The sequence below is a fragment of the Aplysia californica genome, unplaced genomic scaffold, assembly GCF_000002075.1.
Source record: "Aplysia californica isolate F4 #8 unplaced genomic scaffold, AplCal3.0 scaffold00379, whole genome shotgun sequence".
Taxonomy (NCBI): Eukaryota; Metazoa; Mollusca; class Gastropoda; order Aplysiida; family Aplysiidae; genus Aplysia; species Aplysia californica.
In genome coordinates this window covers 215,641-239,966 of record NW_004797649.1, presented here as the reverse complement: position 1 = coordinate 239,966, position 24,326 = coordinate 215,641, and the positions used below count along the sequence as shown (strand labels likewise).

The following is a 24,326-nucleotide window of genomic DNA, read 5'->3' as shown; positions in this document are numbered from 1 at the left end:
CCACCGTGCATTCCCTCATGTGCTGTGGAAAAGTAAGAAGGACAAGACAGACACGCAGAAACAACAGATGGAAAGAAAAGAAGTAGGACCTGCCGGTGGCACCCTCAAATCCCCAGCAAATAAAGTTGCAAGAAATTGAGTACATTAATCCTACAAATAGAGCTTGTCACCACTAGAAACTGAGCTTCACGGTGTTAGAAGTTAAGCTCGTCACAGGCAGATATTGGGCTTTAGGCCACTACATACTGAGCTTGTTGGTAAAAAAATTAAGCTCCTTGCAGCTAAAAACTGAGATCACCCTCCATGCTACAAATTCAGCTCCTTCCCTGTGTTCTAGCAATCTCCTCCTCCTTGCAAGAAATTAAGCTCTTCTTCCTCACAGGAAATTAAGCTCCTCCTCTGTGCTAAAAATTATAAGCTCCTCTGGCTAGAAATTAAGCTCTTCCTCTGTGCTAGAAATTAAGCTCCTCTGTGCTAAAAATTAAGCTCCTCTGAGCTGGAAACTAAGCTCCTCCTCCATGTTCTAGCAAGCTCCTCCTCCTCGCTTAAAATTGAGATCCCCCTCCCCCCCCTCCCCCTCAAAAATGTTTTAATTGGGAAGCTAATTGCTGGCTAGAAGTCGAGATCATCATCACTCTGGCTGTCCAGGGAGGCGGGGTCGTCGACCCCCAGGTGCCGCATAGTGCCGGGGAGGTTCAGGTAGTGAGGCTTGTGCTCCTCGGGCGGGATGCGAACGCTGCGCACCGTGTTGGTGAAGCCAGGCCCGGACTGGAAGCCCGTCACCAGGATGGCTGGGGAGTGGAAGTTGAGGGAGGAAGTTGTTGGGTTTTTTTCGTCTTGTTTTCAGTGAGAGTTTTTACACAGCATGGCGCTTGCAAACCCACGCGCAATTAGGTCGTACAAGTGCTGGTTTATGTTGTATTTAGTACCAGTTTTACAGCTCTTGTAACACAATTAGGTCATAAAAGTGCCGTTTTATGTTTTATTTAGGAAGAGTTTTACAGCTCATGTAACACAATTAGGTCTTCTAAGTGCCAAAGATTAGAGGTGTTACATGAGAGTAACAAACACGCAAAAGAAATGAAGGAGGAGAGACCAGGACGATAGATATTTCATAGAAAAAAGGAGCAAACCACACCAGAGCACCCGCCAACCACTCGCTTAGTGAGTTTTACAGCCCTTGAAACACAATGAGGTCATATGTCATCACTGTCGCAAGCAATCTATGTAAGTCCAAATTTTGAGAATGTTTAAGTTTTACACCCTCCCAAAGCTCTATCAAAGATGTACCTCTCAACATCACCACAATGCAGATTAATGGTACGGTCAAGGCTTACAATTTCCTTGCTTTCCAAGATTCCTGATAGTAACAACATGACAAAAACTAGGTTTTTTTGTCTCTGGTGTAAAACGTACGTACATGGACTTGAAAGGATTGCTTGTCACACTGACAATGTGCTGTTTTATGTTTTAGCATGAGTTAAGCGGCACTTGCATCACAATTAGGTCATATAAGAGCCGAAGATTAGATGCGTTACAAGAGATTAACATACGCCCAAAAAAAAAGGAGGAGAGATAAGGAAGACAGCAGATGTTTTTGTTTTTTTAAAGTTTTAGTAGAAGTTTTACAGCGCTCCCAGCTGCATAAGGTCATATGAGCGCCAGAAGATTAGAGCTGTTACAAGAAAGTAACAAACATAAAAAAGAAGAAGGGGAGATAAGGACGATAGATGTTTGACAGGAAAGAAGAAGCAAACCACACCAGAGCACCCGCCAACCGCCCACAGCAGATGTTTAGCAGAAACAACAAAGAGAAAGAAAAGAAAGAGAGAGAGAGAGGGGACTCCACACAACCAGTGACGGAATAAACCAGAAGGAGACTCACCTGTCTCCCCAGTCTTGACGTAGCCCCGTTCCCGCGCTCGCTGCAGGGCGTAGTGAATCCTCATGTCCACGTCCATATACCACTCATCACAGCTGGCTCCTGCTCAAACAAACAAACAAAACACACTTAAGAGTATGACTTTACTTTACTTTACTTTACTTTTCCGATCCAGCGGCCATTTGGGTTCTAGCCCTTCGGTCTGTCGATATGGCAAAGAATTTGCAGGTTTTAATCACATGTGCTTTGTCGCTGTATAGAGTATGACAGAGGTGTCAAATTCGCCTCCTCAGAAGTATTTCGTCCAAAGTGTACTAACTATAGGAAGCACTTCAGACAAAAATAGTTCTGAGGCGACGGAACGGCAACAAAAACAATCCTGAACTTATCGACCTCACGCATGGGGACTCAAAATTTACAAAAAATATTGTCTGAGGCACGGGTGTTTGACTAAGGTTCGCAGGCCGCATCCGGCACCCCATACAATCAGATCCTGCCCACGAAATAATTTTAGGTAGTGCCTTCTGGGGACATAATCACACAAGTCTAGGGTTTATAAACAAAATAAAAATGTAAAACCAGAAATAAAACAAACAATAAAACAACAAAATATGTGAGGCAGCGTGGTGGAATCAGGCTCTCGTCAAAATAATCAAAGTGAAGAAACTTGCATTTTTCCTCAGGTTTGTGAATTTTTATAAAGTTTTTGTTTTTTGGCTCAACAACTTTCATGCCCATTAAAGAACTAATTCCGGTGTGGATTTTTCTGAAAAACGTTGATTAAAAGCACAAAAAAGTAAATTTTCTGTTACCACCGACTCTTAAGTTAAGGAAATAACTAATCTTTGGAGGCCATTTTCTCAATAATTTTACCTCTGAAAACAGATAACCCCACCTCCTTCATTCGCAAATATCTCGACTTGTATTCAAGATAAATGGATATTTTTTTCATCCAAATAAAGACAAGTGAACAAGCTATAAGATGATATCAATAACTCTACATGCCCAAAAATTGACGAGAGCCTGATTCCACCACGCTGCCTCACATATTGTATTAAAACCTTTCTGACAAAGACTACAAGTTAGAAATCTGACATGCGTGCACCACTACGTCTATCTTAAGGAAAGAAAACAAATAGAAAATAAAAAAAATTTTAAACCCTCTCTAGCAAAGACTACCAAATTAAAAATCTGACATGTGTGCACCACTACTTCTATGTTATGGAAACAAAACAAACAATGAAATAACCCTCTCTAGCAAAGACTAATAGATAAAAATCTACCTGTGTGCACCACTTCTTCCATCTCAAAGAAATAATACAAACAATAAAATGTGTCACGACGCGGTGGAATCAGGCGCTTGTCAATTTTTGGGCATGTGGAGTTATTGGCATTATCTGAAAGCTGATTTATTTGCCTTGCTTCTTATGAAATAAATATCCATCTATCTTTAATAGAACTCAAGATATTTGCTACTGAAGGAAGTGAGGTCGTCTGGTTTTAGCGCTGAAATTAGTGAGAAAACGGCCACCAAAGTTTGGTAACTCCAATAGCTAAGGAGTCCTTGAAAACAGAAAAACGACATATTTTCTGCCTTTAATCAATGTGTTTCAGTAAAATTCACATGGAAATGCGTTTTTATATGCACATAAAAGAGGTTGAGCCAAAAAATAAAAATTTGATAAAAATGTCCAAACTGCCGGAAAAATGTCCGTTTCTCCGATTTCTGTATTTTGACGAGCGCCTGAGTTCACCACGCTGCCTCACAAATAACAAAAAAATGTTTTTTAAAAACTCTAGCGAAGACGACCAAGTAAGAAATCAGACCTGTGTGGACCACAGAGAAGACGCCACGGTACAGGTTTAGGCAGCGGGCCGTGTGGATGGACTTGGTTACAGCGATGACCACACAGTGAGGACGGTACTGGGCGATGTCCATGGCTGATCTGTGAAAAAAAACCCCACACAAAGTGAGAGGGGCGGGGCGGGTGGAATTTAAATAAAAATATCACCTCATTCATTCTTTTCAGAAATTTCTTCTTTTTTTTTTTTTGGGATGATTGAGTCTGAGAGAAAAGAAGAAAAAAAATAAAAATAAAAATATCACCATATTCATTCTTTTCAGAAATTTATCTCTCTTTTTTTTCTGATCGAGTTTAAGTAAAGAGAAGCACACAGACACAATACACAATCTAAATTGTGTCCTTGGGGGTGTAAAACATTAAAACTATATAAAGTCAAACCAGCTCTAGTAGCCACCTGTCCAAGACTATCACTTGTACAAACGACCACTTCCCATTTCCCCCACGGCATTCTTTAACTATCATTGCAACACTGTTCAAAGCGTCCACCTGTCTAAGGCAACAACTTTTCTCCTCCAACTCGGTGCCCCCCTTGGACAATCTCCACTGTCCGTGGCCTAGTGGTAAGGCTCTCGGACTCATAACCATTAGGTGGTGAATTCGAATCCCGTCAGGGGCCCCACGTTGTGTCCTTGGAAAAAGAACTTTATATAAATTTTCCTCACTTCATCCAGATAGGAATGGGTACTAAGCTATAGACAGCAAAAGACCTTGTCAGTTTGTTAGTGTTTGAGCGTATGTGATCCGCAGCTTGCACTGTATGATTCCTGGGAAGCCGAGAATGTTTCGGAGTGTTTTATGGTATGCTGGGGCGGGGTAATAATAGTTGTAAAGTGAATAAAGCATGCTGTAGAGGGTGGATATGCACTATATAAATGCAAGTATAATAATAATAATAATTATAATTAATATTATTATTTGTAAAAAATAATTTTTTATTATTTTTAAAAAAATGATTATTAATTAAATTACGGACAAGGACAACTTTTAAAAAATCTTTTTTCCAACATTCCCACCTGCCAGAACTCGTAATGACAACAATGGCCGAGGCATGACAACGTAGAGCAGCCTCCACTGCAGCTATGGCGGTGGCGCGTGGTTTGTCTGTGGGCAGAGGGGTGACGTTGCGGATCTCGGTGAATGCCTTGGCGTGGTACACGGCATTCTCAGCCTCCTGACAGACCTGACCACAGAAAGACAAGACGGGTTGACCGTAGAGTCTCAATTATATCAAGACTGTGCCATGGTCATTGCTTGTGGTTTTGAGAACACGACAACAACAAAACAATGCTCATCTAAGTCAACCTAATGAGTTGAGTGAAAGTTGAAAGTGAAAATGTCTCAAAAATTGAATTTTTAGTACACAAAATAAAACCCTAATTTAATATGAAAATGAAATTTAAAAACTCAGGTATTTTAACCATACCAATAACTGTGATGTTGGTGGCCTAGTGGTTAGGCTCCTGGTCTCGCAACTATAGAGTCATGGATTCAAATCCCATCAGGGGCCCGATGTTGTGTCCTTCGGTAAGGAACTTTACACCAATTTTCTTCACTACTTCACCAAAGCCGGAATGAGTACCCGGCTACAGACAGCAAAAGACCTTGCCAGTTTGTTAGATTAGAGAGCGTGCAATCTGCAGTTTGCACTGTATGCTTCCAAGGAAGTTGAGAATGTTTCTGAGTGTTCTAGGGTGTCCTGGGGTAAAAATGGTCGTAAGGTTCATAGAGCAGTCTGTAGAGTGCGGATATGCCGGGGTAATAATGGTCGTAAAGTGCATAGAGCAAGCTGTAGAGCGTGGATATGCGTTTTATAAATGCAGTTACTGTTATTTATTTTTACATAACTGTCAATAACGACAAAACTGGAAAAAAACAACAACAGGCAATTGTATTCTGACCAAGAGGATAATATGCGGTGGGATCGACCATAAGGATATGTGAGGCATAGTGGTGAGATCAGTCAGATGCTCATTAAAATAACGAGCAGCATTTTTCAGCAGGTTTCTCAATTTTTATTCAATTTTTTATTTTTGGCTCATCACCTTTTATGTCAATTCAAGAACACATTTCAGTGTCGATTTTACAGAAAAATGTTGATTAAAGGCACACAAAATGTAAACTTTCAGTTTCCAATAACTCTCAAGCTTTGGAAGTCACCAAACTTTGGCAGTCATTTTCTTGTTAATTTTACCGCTGGAACCAGTAGAACCCCAGCTACTTCGGTTGCAAATATCTCAAATTCTATTCAAGACTGATGGGTATTTTTACAAATTGAAAGCAAGACAAATGAACAAACTTTGAGATGATACCAACATCTCCGCTTGCACAAAAATTGAAAAGAGCCTGATCCCACTGCGTCATGACATACAGTTAAACCTGTGTAAGACGGCCACCACCCATTGTCAAGGAGAAAAGTGTCCGTCTGAGGCAGGACTGATCAAAATGAAGAAAACAAACCGTTAACTTTTGAGGTCCCAACCGCGAAGGTAGCCGCATTGTTGTTGTTGTTGTTTTCGTTGGTTTTTTTTTTTTTCAGTTTGTTGTTGATTTTGTGCAAGGGTGACAATAAAACGAAATGTGTCAGAGGAGGAAGACCGAGTGCCATGGTAAAACAAACACATGGGTCGCCACCACTCAGAGAACGGGCGACACTTCTGGAGCAAGTTCATGTTGACATCCATTGTTAAAGACTGGGTAAATAGTGACTGGTCACCTCACTTACGGTTTGCGTACGAGTTCTGGGAGGGGCTTATGGATTATAAAGGATCACACGCTTACGGTGGCTTACCTCACCAGCAGCAGAAAATTTGTGACCTATTGGCTATAGATCAACAGTAAGAAGGGTCTAGACATCCTGATCGTTCAAGATGATGATGGATGATGGGTGAGGGGGGGGCTGGTTATTCTTTGAATTTCAGAGAAAGGGGAGAGGGGGAAGGGGCATTTTTTGCTTAGTCTTTCAACTCACAGAGTTCAAGGTCTTCACTGCTGAGACAGGATAACGCCCAATAGCAGTCTCTTTCGAAAGCATCACGCAGTCAGCCCCGTCAAGAATGGCATTGGCCACATCGCTCGCTTCGGCACGCGTCGGCCTCGCATTGGTCACCATACTCTCCAGCATCTGAGGACAAATAAGGTCACGGAAAATGAATACTGGCAGACGTAAAGGAGCGGGTGGTTGGCAGTTGCACTGATGTGCTTTGCTCTTTCTTTCCTATCAAACATCTATCATCTTTATCACTCCACCTAAATCTGAAAGGATAGAGGGTAAGGGAGAGGATGGGGTAAGGAAGAATAAGGGAGCAGAGGAAGGGAGAGGGACAGGGGAGGATAAGGAGAGGAGAGAAGGGGGGGGGGGGTCACAGTTGTTTGACTTTGTCTTTTTTTTCGGGGTGAATCATTATCTTCGAAGAATTATTAGATTGAGCGGAAAAGATGGTTGTCAATGTGTGTTTGTGTGTGTGTGAGTGGGGGGAGGGTGGGATATGCTTAGATATGATGGGGGTTGATTTTACTTTTACTTATTGTTCAACTTTAAAATTTAAAATTCCAGGAGAAAATGTTATTTCCTTCAATTGTTCTTCTTTCAATTCAAAGATTCCAGGAGAAAAATGTATTTCCTTAAATAGTCCTACTTTCAATTCAAAGATTCCAGGAGAAAAATGTATTTCCTTCAATTGTTCTACTTTCAATTTAAAGATCTGTGGAGAAAAATATATTTCCTTCAATTATTGTTCTACTTTCAATTTCCAAACTCCATGTTACCTGTGAGGCACAAATGACTGGCTTGCCAGCCCTGTTGGCTCGTGCTATCATCATCTTCTGCGCCAGGAACACCTTCTCAGGCGGGATGTCAATGCCAAGGTCACCGCGCGCTACCATGATGCCATCAGCCACTTTCAAAATTTCATCCACGCTAAGAGGGAAAAAAATATGTAACGATTTATTGAAGAGGAAGTGTTGGTGAGACTGTTGGGAATTCATGTAGACTCCAACTTGTCAGTATGTCTCTCCCTCTCCCACCCTTCTTCTGCTCTCTCTCTCTCTCTCTCTCTCTCTCTCTCTCTCTCTCTCTCTCTCCTCTGTCTCTCTTTCTCTTCCTCTCCGTTTTGTCTCTTTCTCCGTTCTGTCTCTCTCTCTTCGTCTCCGCTCTGCCTATTTCTCTCTCCGCTCTGTGTCTCTCATTTCCTCTCCCTTTATCACCCTTCCTCATTCCCTCACTTTGTCTGTCTGTCTGTCTGTCTGTCTGTCTGTCTTTCTGTCTGTCTGTCTGTCTGTCTGTCTGTCTGTCTGTCTGTCTGTCTGTCTGTCTCTCTCTCTCTCTCTCTCTTTCTCTCATTCCGTCCCTTCCTCCTCACTCTTTTCCCACTTTCATCCAACATTACTCCATTGACAAGTTTTTAAAAAATCACGACACAAAAAAAAAAGGAAAGAAAGCCATCAACTAACCTTTTCACTCCCTGGTAGTTCTCAATTTTCGCGATGACCTTCACCCTGGCTGCCACTTCCTTGCCCAGCTCAGCCTTGACGGCCGCGACAAACTCTGGACTCCACACCCACGACACTAGCACAATGTCCACCTGCAAAGTTTTGGTCGACTGTTTTTGAACCAGCTCAGCATTTTCCCACCCACGCCATTTTCCCCTCTGTGACCCAGCCATTTTCCCCTCTGTGACCCAGCCATTTTCCCCTCTGTGACCCACCCAGCCATTTTCCCCTCTGTGACCCACCCAGCCATTTTCCTCTCTGTGACCCACCCAGCCATTTTCCTCTCTGTGACCGAGCCATTTTCCTCTCTGTGACCCACCCAGCCATTTTCCTCTCTGTGACCCAGCCATTTTCCCCTCTGTGACCCAGCCATTTTTTTCCAAAACAAATATGAGCACCAAGGGGTGGATGTCAACAGAGATGAGCTTACAGGGAATCAGGCTTACTCTGCTCGTACCCCTCTAGCTTCAACAGCACAAAGTCTGCTTCGACTATCAAGGCACCCCGGAAATAGCGGGTCACAAGAGTGTGACAAACATACAAAAGAAGAAGGGAAAAATGACAATAGTAAGGATGAGGAAAGAAAAAGCAGAAGTTCCCTGTTGTAGTTCATTCAGGCAGTTATGAGCATGACATTGATGAATCAGCCCATTTACAATTACAATTCTACTGTGCATAAGAACATGGTTAATGTCCCCCCCTTTAAGAATGGCCTAAAGACATTTCAATTTTAGTCAGTGCACTGCCCCGGGGGGTACCAAAACAAATCAACTACTAAGTCAAAGTCAAAGACTCCGCCATACTGTCACTTTTCAAAACGGCGTATTGTAAAGTTGTAAGATCTCCAGAAAGGCTGTGATATATGTTGAAGTCATTTATTACATACCTACACACATCACACAGGTTTATCGTCGAACATGGAGTAGGCCTAGCCTGAAGCGCACTGTACCAGAAAGCGAATAACACTAATAACAACCGAACATTTATATAGCCTACACGGTTAAGTATTCACTCATAACGAAGCATGAGCAAGCATCACGTGCCAGTTAACTACTTGTACTTGTAGTAATGCTAAAGTATGACAGAGTCTTACACTAGGCAGTCAAAATGCAACTGTAACAAACACAGTCATTATTTTGAGCCGGTCCACTTGACAGTCTACCACGATGTTTCTGTTTCCCCTGGATGATCTACCACCAGACTCCAGTCTACTACACTGTATACTAGTCTACTACAATCCACAATGCTAAAAGCTTTCCCTCTACATTTAAACAGGACTGAGACTATCATTGGTCGAATTAACAAATTCATTAACCTTAACCCTAGCCTTCGCTCTAACCCTAAAGCAGTTGAAAGGCAGTTATAACAAACAGTAATTTGTGCCGGTCCACTTGATGGTCAACCCTTACCTTCATCCTTACCCCTTAACTCTTAGTCCTTACCCCTTGCATCAATCCTAACTCTAACCTAACCCTAAGCCAATTTTGTCCAGCTGACACGGAGCATGTAGACTGTGACCAATCAGGTGGAACTTACAGTGGAACAGATAACTGCAGAAGACCATCAAGTGGACTTACTTTACTTTTTACTTTTTCATCCACTGTTTGTCGTTAAACAAAGAGATGGAAATGCAGTTTTCTATGGTAAACCAGCTCTGCAGCTCTTTCAATTGGGATGTTATAATCTCCCATGGTTTCCGTGACTCCCTAAATTAATCTTTTGCTTGGTCTTCCTCTTACTTCCTTTCATCATCATCATCCAGTGCCAGATCCGCGACAGACATCGGCAATCATGGTTCTCCATTCATTCCTTTGCTTGAATGCCCTTAAAAAAGCTACATTTCCCTGATCTATCCATGTTACCCTTTTTGTTTAGGTTCCGTAAGTAGGTTGCTCTGGGCCTACCCCTTCCTCCTTTGCCTTCAATTTTGCCAGTGAGAGCTAGATATTCAAGACCTTTATAATGTCTATTCAGGTGTCCCAAAAACTGCATTTGTCGATTCCTGATTCTTTTTAACAGTGAGCGTCCTATGTGGGCTTCATCAATCACTACCTCATTTGATTTCTTTTCCTTCCACAATATTCTCAGCAGTCTCCTAAGAAACCACATTTATGTTGCTTCTATTTTATTTTCACTGTCTTTAGTGATTGTCCAGCATTCACAGCCATACAGAAGGGTTGACCATACATAGCATTTCAGAACTTTCCTTTTGGTAGCCATTGAGATGTGTCTATTTTTCAAGATTGGGCTCATTTTATTGAAACTAGCCTAAGCCATTGCAATTCTCCGTTTTATTTTTGTGAAACATTTGGCATCAGATGTTATGTATTCTAGATATTTAAATAATTGGACTTGCCTTTGCAAATGAGATTACAAATAGGATTTACTGCTTTTTTGGATGTTACCATGCATTCTGTTTTCTTTACATTCAACAATAGTCCTTTACCTTCACTTTCTGTTACAACAGTATCTAGAAGCGATTGAAGGTCCTTTTCTGAGTTTGCTTTTAAAACTGTGTCATTGGCATATGTTATGTTATCAATGTTTTCGCCAGTCATTTTGAGACCTGGACATTCCTATATGTTTCTAAGGATTGTTTCACTGTATATGATAAAGATTCTTTAGTTTAGTTTTAGTTTAGTTTAGTTTTAGTAGAGGTTTACGGCATTCGCAACTGCGCCAGAAAATTAGAGGTGTTACAAGAGAGTAACAAACTTAAAAAAGAAGAAGGGGAGATAAGGACGATAGATGTTTCATAGGAAAGAAGAAGCAAACCACACCAGAGCATCCGCCCTGTCTGGTGACATATCACATCCTTGCCTCAGCGCTCTTCTAATCTGCTTATATTCACTGTATTCTCCATTAATTCGGGCAGCAGCGTTTTGGTCCCAGTACAAATCCCGGATAATTCTTAGATTTTTTCAATCTATGTCTAGCTTTTCCATTATCTTAAATAGCTTACTCCCTCTATAGCCTGATTAATAGGTGTTATAGGCTCTCAAGTGGACTTGCACCAAATAAATCCTTCTAAATCTTCCGAGGAAACCTTTTGAGTGTGTGCCTGGAGAAAGGTCCCAGTTTTCGGCAAAGGATTTTTTAAATAACCAGGAGAAAAGGCGAAAAAAGTCGTACCTGTCAAAAATGTAGATCCATCATAAAAAACACTTTTCAACGACTTTGACATCAAATTACTTTAAGGCAATTGCCAAAAACAGGCCTCATTTATTGGAATTTCATTCATTAGATGAAGAACTATCAAAATATGTTCACTTGTTTTGATTTAAATACCCATTTTGTGACATTTTTGTCATTTTTTGATTTAGTACCAAAGAAGGGGCCTGGCATAGTGGGTTTACCCCCCACGGAGACAAAGAGTTCCGGGCGAGGTCTTGTGAGCTAAAAAAATGTTTGTTCACTGACCTAAATACATGAATTTACCAAAGTAAGACTCAATGCCAAGGTGCGAAATGATTTAGGGTGTCATTCATGACATATATCACTCATTGTCATGGTGACAGCAGCCATCTTGAAAATAAACAAAAATCTTAAATTCCTAAAATCTCAAACACTAATCAAGATATTCTACTTTGTTAGATAGGAATGGAAAGACAGGACCTATATTGAGGTAATAGGGCGACTACTTTTTATATTTGGTTGTTTTCATGGATGTAGCATGACTTTGAATTTCACGATGTAAAAAAGTGTTGAAAATACACCCCCCAACCTGATATAAATGCTCATGCCCCCTGTCATGTACCAAGAAAGACAAAAATAACTAGCTCATTGCCCAGAAATATGGATAACCTATTACTGTGTCAAATTTCAAGTCTCGAGGGCAATAAGTAAGCAAGATTTTAGGATTTTCGTGGCATGCTGTCCATGAAAAACACAGTTCAGAGAAAATGGACATTAAAGTCAAAAATGACCAACTGTGATACTATTAGTAGCCATATGAAACAAAATTTCAGATACAACATGTTTATCTCAGCAAAATAATATACCGCATTTTATATCTAAACACATTTACCAAAAACGATCTTTTGACCCAATTGTGAATTTTCAGCCTAAGTCCCATCCAACCGCCCCCTTAACCATTTTTCAGAAACATATTGAAAGGATTTTATATTTCAAAGTCTAAACAGTTTGTATTAGTTATTTGTACAACATGCTGTTCTTCACCAAAGGTTAAAAATGTACTAGAAATTGGGGTTTTCTCCAAACTTTGTTTTCACATCCTGTCTTACAAAATGTGAAAATGTGGCATATCTTTGAAACTGCTCAAGATATTTGAAAAAAAAATTTTAAATTAGCGTGTTCACAATTTAATTTGCTAAAAGATTATGCCCTTATTTTAATATCGAAAATTTCTGACAGCTGGGACTTTTCACCAGGCATACACACAAACTTAAATATTACAATGAGAGGCCAGAATTCCATCACAACAGAAAAAACAGTGTTTTGATGTGTATTTCAATCCTCTGAGGACCGCTCATGTGGCTTACCCCACCACGGGGTGACAGAATCTGTTGACTGGCTATTCGTTACCCTAGAATTACAGAGTTCTATCTGCTCAATACCAAGTTTTGAAAAATCTGACATGAAATATTTTGAGTTTCACAACATGACAAGCTTTTTCGAATGCAGTTCTTTGATTATTTTGATAACGACTCCGAATAATCTTACGATTTAGAGAGAGCAGATAGAACATTCGGTTTCTGACCTCATGGTCTTAGAAACTCAGAATGGCCAAAAGTGTGAAATAGAACTTTGTAATTCTAAGTTAGTGTATTGCCTTTGTTTTGTGTAAATAACAGCCAAACCTGTTGTAACCGCCACATGTACAAGAAGACAATCACCGGTACAAACGGCCAATAAATTCTCATTTCCTCAAAAGTCTTTTTTTTACATGAAAATGACACTAGGTAAGATGGCCACCTGTCTAAGACCGCCACTTTTTTCTCAAGGATGGGTCAACGTCTTATCAATTTCAACAATAATATGTGATTCATTGTGGTGAAATCAGGGGCTCGTCAAAAAAATGAAATCGAAGAAACCAACATTTCTCCCCCGGCTAAGCAATTTTAATTGCATTTTTTTAATTTCCGTTTTTGGCTCAACACCTTTTATGTCCTTTCAAAACATATTTTTGTACGGATTTCACTGAAAACAGAGGCTAAAAAATTGTAAATTTTCAATTACCAAGGACTCTCAAGCTATGTAAGTCCCTTAACTTTGGCATCTATTTTCTCGCTAATTTTACCTCTGAAACTAGGTGACCCCCACTTAATCCAAAAATCACAAATATTTTATTTCTTCTCGAGATCGATGCATATTTTTTTTCGTCAAAAGCAAGACAAATAAACCAGTTTTAAGATAATATCAATAACTCCACGTGCCCAAAAAATGATGACAGCCTGATTCTTCCACATCATGACACATATGATTTTGTAACTTCTTCAAGCCTTTGCTGAAGCCAGAGTAAGTGAAATGTAAAAAAATGGACTAATAAAGAGGAGATTTTTTTTCTCCTTTCTGATAAAGAACATTCCTTACAACATTAAAAAAAACCTTGCACTGATTATTAACAGGTGTCTCACCAAACCTTTCTCGCCAGCAGATAAACACAACTGAAGACATATTATGTTATTGCATTCTTCATAATTTTTTGTGTAAGACAATCACCTGTACAAACGGCGACTTCCCATTTCCTCCTTTTCGTATTTTTGTACATTATAACAACACCCTGTAAGACGGAGACCTGTCTCATACCGCCACTTTTCTCTTCAACAATAGGTGGCCGTCTTCTACAGTTTCGACTGTACTCACATTGTGTTCCACGGCAAAAGCCAGGTCTTGCTTGTCTTTGTCTGTGAGTTGCGGCTGCAAGCAGGGGAGAGATCGGGGGATGTGGCACGGCTGGTGGCTTTTTATCTCCCCTGGGTTCACCACCACGCACGTCAGCGACGTCTCGTCTGGGAGAGAGAGAGAGGCAAGAAACATGGATGGAAGCAATTTTTTTTTCCAACTTCGTTTTAACAAAGCATTTTCAGCCCAAGCTTCTTTCAGTTTTTGCACTAGCAACTCGTTAATAGGGGATACAAGTGACGAATATAAAGGTATAACTACAAGAGAGTAACAGACTTAAAAAATAGGAGGAGAGATAAGAACAATAGACGTTAAATAGGAAAAAAAATTTTTAATCACATCAGGGCACTGACAACAACCCACGACTACATTTTAATTATGAATGGGCCCAGGCATCGTTAACATGCTTTTTAGTGTTACAGCATTTGCAATTTGTCATATAAGTCATGAAAATTAGAGGTGTTATGTGTGCTAAAAAGTACCCTTGAACCACCCACCTCTAACGTGTGCATTGGAGTACGGCTTACTTTAGTTTTAATCTAGTACATTGTGAGTTTTTCAGCACTTGCAACACAAATAGGCCATATAAGTGCCGAAAATGAGAGGTGTTACAACACAGTAAAAAAAAAAAAAAGGAAGGAGGAAAAACCAGGACGGTAGATGTTTGATAGGAAAGAAGGAGCAAACCACAGCACAGCACCCGACAACCACCAACAGGGATTACATTAAAACAGAAATGTGCAAGGCTAATGCATCTTTACTATGCTCTGGAGTAGGGATGGTATCAATAGCTCACAAAACCTACACAGCTGATGCCACATAATGCTAAATTTTATTTTGAGTGAAAACAAACAAATTTACAGGAAACAAAACTAATAGATAAATAATTAAAAGAATTGGACTGAATTGAACATAGTTTGAAACCTGACACCAAAAGCACACATACAAACACACTTACACACACATTAACACATACTTACACACACACACACACACACACAAACAACCACACAAATACTTACACATTTACACACACACGCACTTACACATTTACAAACACAAACACACACACACACCAACACACACACACACACACACATAAATACACACCAACACACACATACACAAACACACACAATGACTCAGCACCTTTCTCCAGCACTTCGAAGCTGAGGGGTCCGTACTCAATAAATACTTGGTTCCCGACCTCAGCCCTGGAGATAAAGCTCTGCTCGACATAAATGTTCTCCGCATCCATAGAATCCTTCAGGCTCGCCTCGCTGCTGAACTTTGCTCTCTGGCCACTGACAAGCTTAAGGGGTAGCTTCATGTCCTGAACCAATTCAAGAAGGATTGAAGAAAGTCTTTTAGTTTTAATAAGCGCTTTACGGCACTTGTAACACAATAAGGTCAGACATCAATAGTGCCAAAGACTTGCAGTGTTAAGTTGCAAGAGAGTAACAAACACAAAAAAAGGAGGAGGAGAGATCAGGAGAATGTTTGGAAAGAATAGAAGGAGCAAAACAAAACAGCCCATCCATCAACAACCTCCGGAGTGAAATTCATGTCTCCCCCCGCCCCCCCCCCCCCTTCCCCCCTGCAGTTTTTCTTTATTTATAAAGACACTGTCCAAGATCATTCATTCACCCTTCCAATGTTACAAACAAAGATCATGTCTCGTACGAAAAATTCATAAAGTGAGAAATACTGCAGGCATAGATCCACACAAAAAGGTCACAGAGTAACAAAAGTGAGGAGCATAGATCTACACCAGCTTTTAATCAGACAGGAAATATGTCAGGGGTTTATCCACTTAGTTTTATTTTTACTATGCGTTTTACGGCACTAATGACACAATAAGGTCACATAAGTGCCAAAGATTTGCGGTGTTGACAGCAGAGTTACAGACACAAAAAAGGAGGAGGAGGAGAGATAAGGACGATAGATCTTTGATAGGACAAAAGGAGGAAGCCACACCTGAGCATCTGTCAACCACCCACAAAAAAATACATCCTGATGTGTATTAGTAGAAACTTTTCTCAACGTAGCATGGCTTGCATTTCAAAACAAGTAAATGAGAGAGCCAGATTTCTTTTCCAACAAAAACTTTTTTCTATTTCACCACCAACTGATAGAGTTACTCACTCTTTACCTCTGACACCAGACGAAGAGCTTAATTAACAACAAGATTAATCCACATCGTAATACTCAATACTTACTCATCGCCATCATCAAAATTTTTAAAAAATTTATTTCTAAAAATAATGAATTTCTAAATTGGTTATCAATTTATTTTGATAGTTTTTTATTGAACGAAAGAACTCCCAGTAAGAGAGACCTGTTTTTGGCTACTGCCAAATTTTAATATACCGTCAATTCGTCTAAAAGAAATGTGCTTGAGCGGTGCCCCAGCAGATTACTGGCACAGTGATTCTTACTGCAAGCCGCTGCTTGGGGATACGGTCTTGTTCACCGGTGTACCAGTGGCAAGGCATACCGGCAATTTTACGCACCATTGGTGTACCAGTGGCAAGGCATACCGGCAATTTTACGCACCATTGGTGTACCAGTGGCTAGGCACACAGGCAATTTTACGCACCATTGGTGTACCAGTGGCTAGGCACACAGGCAATTTTACACCTGTTTGAACGGACCAGTATCTCTCGCCTGTTTGAACGGACCAATATCTCTCACCTGTTTGAACGGACCAATATCTCTCCCCTGTTTGAACGGACCAGTATCTCTCACCTGTTTGAACGGACCAATATCTCTCACCTGTTTGAACGGACCATTATCTCTCACCTGTTTGAACGGACCAATATCTCTCACCTGTTTGAACGGACCATTATCTCTCACCTGTTTGAACGGACCAGTATCTCTCACCTGTTTGAACGGACCAATATCTCTCACCTGTTTGAACGGACCATTATCTCTCACCTGTTTGAACGGACCAATATCTCTCACCTGTTTGAACGGACCAATATCTCTCCCCTGTTTGAACGGACCAGTATCTCTCACCTGTTTGAACTGACCAATACGGATTCCTGGTCCACTGATGTCAACAGCTGTGGCTACTTCCGCCAGAGCCTTCTGCTTGCTCTGAGACACCGCTTCGTGGAGATTGCGCAAGATCTTTGCGTGGTACTGGAAAAGCCAGTCAAAGAAGCTTTCATTTTTGATTTAGGAAGAGTTTTAAAGCACTTGCAACATGATTATGTCATGAGTGGGGAAGATAAGAGACGTTATAAAAGAGTAACATGCACAAAAAAAAGGAGGAGAGATAATGGCGATAGATGTTAGATAGAAAAGAAGGAGCAAATCACATCAGAGCACCCTCCAACCACCCACCGTTTTAGTTTGACAAGCAATGGTGAAAGCAGGCGCTCGTCAAAATAATGAAATCAAAGAAACAGTTTGACAATTCTTATCGATTTTTTTTTTGTGCTCAACTCCTTTTATGTCCATGTAAAAAACATATTTCCATGTGAATTTCACTGAAAAACAATGATTAAAGGCACACATTTTATTTTTTCAGTTTTCAAGGACTCTCAAGATACTGAAGTTATTGATCTTTGGTGACTGTTTTCTCACTAATTTTACCTCTGAAACCAGACCACATCCTTCAATGGCAAATATCTCGACTTCTATTCCAGACAGAGAGGTATTTTTTTCATCAAAATCAAGGCAAATGAACAAACTTTTAGATGATACCAATAAATCTACATGCCCAAGTATTGACGAGCGCCTGATTCCACAGTGTCATGACATATTTAAGCCACCTTCAAAAGTTATAAAAATAGCACTTACTTCGTGATCAGCATGAGCCAAATTGAAACGACAGATATTCATTCCATGCTCGATCATCTGAGACAGCGTCTCCACACTGTCACAGGATGGACCTACCAATGAGGAGATGGACAGTACATCATTTGTCCTCATAGGAAAAAGGTACTGTAAAATTCGGTCTACAAGCCACAACTTATTTCCTCAGCTTTAAACTGTGTGGCTTATTTGTGGATTTTCCTGATTACAGGAGCATCACACCCTTGTCTATTCTTGGCTTACAGTAGTCTCCGCCTAAACGCACGGTGCTCGGGAGGGCTCCTTAGCATGTGTTTATACGGAGCGTGCGTTTACATGAACCTGTGCAAAGGGAGGAAGGGACGCAGTCATCTCAATTCCTTATTACTCTAGTGACCCCCCTTGGAGGGTGGGGGTAATTTTGGCAGATAATGTGACTACACGTGACTGTTTTGGGAAGGATTCCCCGACTGGGCTTAAAAATACATTGGGGGGGGGGGGGAGAGAAAGACAGACTCAATGTAATGAATATTCACTGTAAGATAGCCTAAGAGGAAACTGTCGGTGATAGTCATAGTTATAGAGACGACGGCCCAACAACGTGGCTTTCCAAGCGACCAGCCCCGACGGTAAATTCATGGACGACATCAGCATCATGGACGTCTACATTCAGAAAAACATTTCTTTTGCGATTCGTTGAAAAAGTACATCTTAAGTTCTTCGAGCGCAGCTGATTAAGCTTACTTGGATATAGAGGCCTGTCTAGTGTTTTACGTGTGTCGCGCATCAGGCCTAGGTCTAACTTAACAATGACGTCACCCAAACAAACACCAGTCAGAAACCTTCTGACTCTCAAAGATACATTTCCAGTGACCAATCAAAAAACATTTCAGTCCCCCAATTCCCCCCCCCCCTCCCCCCAACGTTTCACCAACCAGGCCTAGACCTATGTGTCTGCGGAAAGTTGGGTGTGAAAACGCTGTCCATCACTCTCTGTGTCCGGTGTGAGGTGCAGTCTCACCAAATATCCGGTTTTCTGGACTAGTCTTATGTACGCTGTGCAGGTTGTAGTGAAAATTTCCACTTGTCAAGCTTAACCTGTCAGCGTGTTTCACGGATCGAAGCGTGCGTTTAGAGGGAGTGACCGTGCGTTTGTACGTCTAAATTATATAGTCAAAAACCCGTCAGATGACGAAAGCGTGTGTTTGAGCAGAGCACGATTTTGAATGGCATGTGTTTAGGCGGAGACTACTGTACACCTAAAACACATTTTCCTCAACACTACACTTTAGCATACACATAAAACATTAAAAAATTGACATATTAACATATTTTCCTTAACACCACACTTCAGCCGACACCAAAAACATTAAAAAGTTGACATTTTTTCCTCAACACCACAGTTTAGCGTAGGCCTAAGAAACAGTCCAACAGACAGGTGGGTACTTTTCGAGACTCCCGAATTTGTTGTGGTTTGTACACTAGAGCAGCTCATTAATTGTGAAACAAAATTCAGATTTAAACAAATTGCAGCAGGTGCTGCTTATACACAAGTGCGCTCAATAGCCCCAACTTTACACAAGTCTGAAAATGTGGTGATATAATATCTTGTTGCGTCTCTGTTCACTTGTTGTCTCATCTCTCAGGGCATTTATGAGTGTCACTCAGTGGGTCGTGTAGCTGTGCCGTGTCACATGGTGTGTCATGTAGCGGTGCTGTGTCGCAGTGTGTCATGTAGCTGTGCTGTGTGGCTCAGTCTGTCGAGTAGCTGTCTTTGTCAGTCGTTGTCTGCCACTCGAAAAGAGTAGTATTATACAAGTTTTGCATAATAAAGCCACACACACACACACACACACATATATGTATGCACACACACAAAATTAGATCAAGATGTGTAGACACTCTCACACACACACACACACACACACACACACACACACACACACACACAAACACATGCACACACATAAAATTAGATCAAGATGTGCAGACACTCACCGACAGTACAGATAATGTTAGTCATCCTGTATGGATGCGTCTCTTTGTACACATCCAGGGTACATATCTGCTGTAATGGCGTCATCCGTGTGCTCAATGTCGGGACGACAATGTTCGACAATTTACCTGACGATGTCATCTTGTGTTAGAATCCTAGGTGTCTGATCTGTGTCAACAAATAGAAAAAGCAAAATCAATTTTTCAAATAACACGGAATTCCAAAGCCTTTTCAAACAATCTACACCACAATCACAGGGTAGAAGGTAATTTTCTCTCTCTCTCTCCCTCCCTCCCTCCCTCCCTCTCTCTCTCTCTCTCTCTCTCTCTCTCTCTCTGAGAATATATATGAGGCATCGTGGTGAAATGAGGCGTTCATCAAAATAATGAAAGCGGAGAAATCAGCATTTTCCGGCCGTTCCATTTGGCAATATATTTTTTTTTTTTTTTTGGCTCAACACCTTGTATGTGCGTTAAAAAACACTTTTATGTGTGGATTTTATGGAAAAAAACATAGGTTAAAGGCTCAACAAATTTTAATTTGCAGTTTCCAAGAACTCTTCCTATGGAAATTTAATAACTTTTGCGGCCATTTTGTCCCTGATTTCACTTCTCAAATCAGGGGACCCCACCTTCTTCAATTGCAAATATCTCGACTTCTATTTAAAATAAATGGATATTATCTTTCATCAAAAGCAAGGCAAACGAACACCAACCTTTAAGATGCTACCAATAACTTTATATATGCCAAAAAATTGACAAGCAACTGATTCCACTGCGTTGTAACACATATAAAGTTTATGGACAAAGTGCCAATAACTGAGTCTATAATAATGATAATAATAAAAATAAAAAATATTATTAATAATATGAAAAATAATAATATGAATAGTAATTACAATATAAAATAAAAAATATATTATACATGCATAAATATAAAAAGTGTGTGCACATCCACACAATACTGCCTGCACTTTGCACTTTAACAACTATAATCTATTATTACCCCAGCAGATCGTAGAACACTCAGAAACATTCTCAGCTTCAAGGGAAGCATACAGTGCAGCAAGCTGCACATCACATGCACCCAAACAATAACAAATTGACATTATAAGATCTTTTACTGACTAGAGCTATAGGTGGGTACCCATAAGGGAAGTTTGTGTAAAAAGTAAGCGAAGTGCCTTTCCAGCCCTGGGACACAACACTGGGCCCCGTACGGACCATACGGATGTGGGTCCGAGGGCCTAACATCGCTACTAGGCCACCGATGCCATGCTAGAGCCCATTAGAGCTGGGGTATAAAGCAAGAGGGCACAAAACTTCCTCATTCGTCACGCACACGCCAATAATGGCAAAGCTCCCTGATGGTCGCCTAAATACTAAATCTTCAAATAAAATAGAAAGAAGGGAAACAAATGTGGTAAGCATTCTGGTGGCTACTAGGATCTGGACACCTGGACAGACCTCTAAAATAGACTACTTCCCTAGATCTATTCTAGACCTCTACTTCTAAGCCTATCACATCATCCAAGAATCTAGATCTCAGTAGTAATATTAAAGATGTGTAAGTTCCATCTATTATCTATTTTATTTTACTTTCACACATGTCTCATATTCAGATAATATTTCTGGTACTTTTCTTGTTCACTTTTATTGTTTTACACAAATTTAAACTTTATGTCACGTCCCAAATTATTCATTTTTTAGTATCAAATATTCTTATGCAAACTAGAACTATATATGTGTCACAACGCCGTGGAATCAGGCGCTCGTCAATTTTGGGGCATATGGAGTTATTGGTATCATCTTCAAGCTCGTGCATTTGCTTTGCTTTTGAAGGTAAAAAAGTCCACTTATTTCGGATAGAAGTCAAGATATAGGCGATTGAAGGAGGTGTGGCTCGCCTAGTTTCAGAGGTAAAATTTAATAAGCGAGAAAATGGCCGCCAAAGTTGAGTTATTTACTTCGCCTATTTACTTAGCTTGAGAGTCCGCAGAAACTGAAAATTTACATCTTATTTATGCCTTCAATCAACGTGTTTCAGTAAAATCCACACGGGAATATATATATACTCTTTAACACTTCCCCCATGGGATGTCGATCGGCGACGGAAAGCTTACCGTACCTTTTCCCAACGCGGCACCGATCAGCGACGGTGTGATAGCATATACCGGATCTGTATCCTGGTTCGTGGGGATAAAAGTGTTGCATGCTCTGTGCTCGCGTGGGAGGATAGTGTTAATAGTTAATGGGCATGAAAGGTGAGCTAAAAAAAAAATTTGATAAAAATTTCCCAAACCTGTGGGAAAAAAAGCCAGTTTCTACACTTTCATTATTTTGATGAGCGCCTGATTTCACTACACTACCTCACATATTTAAAATTACACTAGTCCTAACCTATATTGCATTCTATAATATTCCGTAGTTTTTAATAAATTGTGGTAGGCAGGTGCGCTCCCCGTCCCACAGTATGTTCTAGAAATAGATCTATTTCACCATAATTTGACTTTGACGTTTTGCAAAATAAGGACCTAGATCTAGGTCCGAGATTTTCTTGACAACAATTAATTTGTGTCAGTTTTATTGAATTGGCCATTTCCCGCACACAGATGCACTGCTTCAGAGGTCAAACTGCAGTACTGTATTGTTTGCAGCAGGTCACATATAAGGCCACTAAAACTGTCGCAAATCAATTATTTTCAAGAATATTTCAGATATGAAGCTACAGATAGAGCGCCACAAGTGCAATCTATTATTATTATTACAGCAAGCACCTAGCACACCTCTGTGATTGGCCCAAATATAGACGATGTACTTCCGTCATCTATTTTTTTCGTTTTCCAGGGTTTCCGCTAAGACTCTTGGGTTTCCCTCGCCAGTAACTGTTGACTAGACCTCGCCATGTTTTCTTTTTTTTTTTTTTTTTTTGTTCTAATTTGTGTATATAAACAATCTCAGCAATTCTCGTTCCATTAATTTACCTTTTTTCCTCAAAGCTGCACACACACACACACACACTCAAGTGTATGCGCACACACACACACACACGCACACACACAAACACAGGGCCCAAGCAGTCGGCGATGAAACCTCAGAAGTGACGTTGCCCATCGTGCACTAAGCAGCAAAGCAGGCCCACCACGGTGAGATCTAGATCTAGTCAACTGGCGAAGGAAGCCCCAGAAGAAGACAAAAATAGATGGGAGGGAAATATATGTGTCATTATATTTGAGGTGTGTTAGGTGCTCGTTGTAGCAGTGTAGCTTCATGAAAATTTCAGACCTAGATATCTAGATCTAACTGTAAAATATCAAATTATATATTATTATGTGTTAAAACAGGTGGACATGTCCCCTGAAAAACATGGACTGTATAGTCCGGGAACGTTGCCCCAACCACAACTGAAGTATCTGAATATTCAGAATTTAAAGTTCTAGAAATTGAATCCGAAGCAAAAAATGCTTCTTACCGGTCCTCGCAAAATGGCAGAATGAAAGATAGTGTCCAAATCTCGCAAATAGCCAAAAATTATTGAGATCGGATACCCTTTGGAGAAATAGAGTTCAACTTTATTTTCCCGAACGTTCGGAGAAATAGTCACTTCGAATACATTACTAGATCTAGAGTCTAGAATAGATCTCTATGCAGTCAGGCATAGATCTGGATCTAGAATCTAGATTCGGCGATTGTTAAAAGATCATCATCATCATCATCAGTGCCTTTCACCCCTGGCAGGACGTTTATAGACCGCATGACAAGCTCCTTCCATTTATCTCTGTCATGGGCCATCCTTCCTAGCTCGTTCCAAGTGAGCTTAAATATCTTTCTTTATGTCCCTTTCCACACATTTCCTCCATCTCGTGGCCTACCCCTGCCTCGTGCTCCAGGTGGGTTCCATTGCAGTGACTGTCTTCCCGCACATGCGATTTAAAAACGTATAAGGATGCAAACTATTTTAAGGTAAGGCAGCCATTTTGTGTGACGTCAGATCGGAACACCCCCTCCAATCACGTGACTATATAGCCAACGGGATGGCACGACGCTTTGGTGCAATGTTTTTCCAGGAATATTGGTAATGTGATATGATACGGTGCTCCGATGATGAATAGATAGTGTCTTTACGGTAGATCTAGAGGAAATGTTCAAAGAATGAATTCAATAGACGCAGTGAACCGGAAAATTAGGAAGCTCAAACCCGTCAATGTCTCAATGAGAGAAATTGTCGACATTCGTACGGTGTCAATACTGGAATTCTGAAATGTTATTAACATCGGGGTAAGATTGATGAATACCGGACCAGAGGACTGACTTTGCCTATGTCTCAACCTTAGGAACTCATGATTTTCACCAGTTTTTATCTCTCAATGGAGAATCTCGGACCCGTAGATCTATTCATATAGTTTTGTCAGGGGGGAGACCCCCCTGAA

At 40.6% G+C, this 24,326-nt stretch overlaps 1 protein-coding gene across 1 annotated transcript in view; it reads right to left on the bottom strand.

The window, feature by feature from the left end:
• Positions 1 to 6: 6 nt before the first annotated feature.
• LOC101856361 (pyruvate kinase PKM) overlaps positions 7 to 24,326 on the bottom strand; it is a 25,802-nt gene continuing 1,482 nt past the window's right edge. Inside the window, exons 2-13 of the mRNA XM_005103553.3 lie at positions 19,900 to 20,065; positions 17,908 to 17,999; positions 17,119 to 17,244; positions 15,250 to 15,433; positions 14,062 to 14,207; positions 8,197 to 8,327; positions 7,513 to 7,663; positions 6,716 to 6,868; positions 4,761 to 4,927; positions 3,710 to 3,828; positions 1,886 to 1,984; positions 7 to 791 (exon numbers count right to left, since the gene is read on the bottom strand). Coding sequence (XP_005103610.1) covers positions 613 to 791; positions 1,886 to 1,984; positions 3,710 to 3,828; positions 4,761 to 4,927; positions 6,716 to 6,868; positions 7,513 to 7,663; positions 8,197 to 8,327; positions 14,062 to 14,207; positions 15,250 to 15,433; positions 17,119 to 17,244; positions 17,908 to 17,999; positions 19,900 to 20,038 — 1,686 coding nt within the window. The 5' untranslated portion in view covers positions 20,039 to 20,065 and the 3' untranslated portion in view covers positions 7 to 612. The remainder of the gene's footprint in view (positions 792 to 1,885; positions 1,985 to 3,709; positions 3,829 to 4,760; positions 4,928 to 6,715; positions 6,869 to 7,512; positions 7,664 to 8,196; positions 8,328 to 14,061; positions 14,208 to 15,249; positions 15,434 to 17,118; positions 17,245 to 17,907; positions 18,000 to 19,899; positions 20,066 to 24,326) is intronic.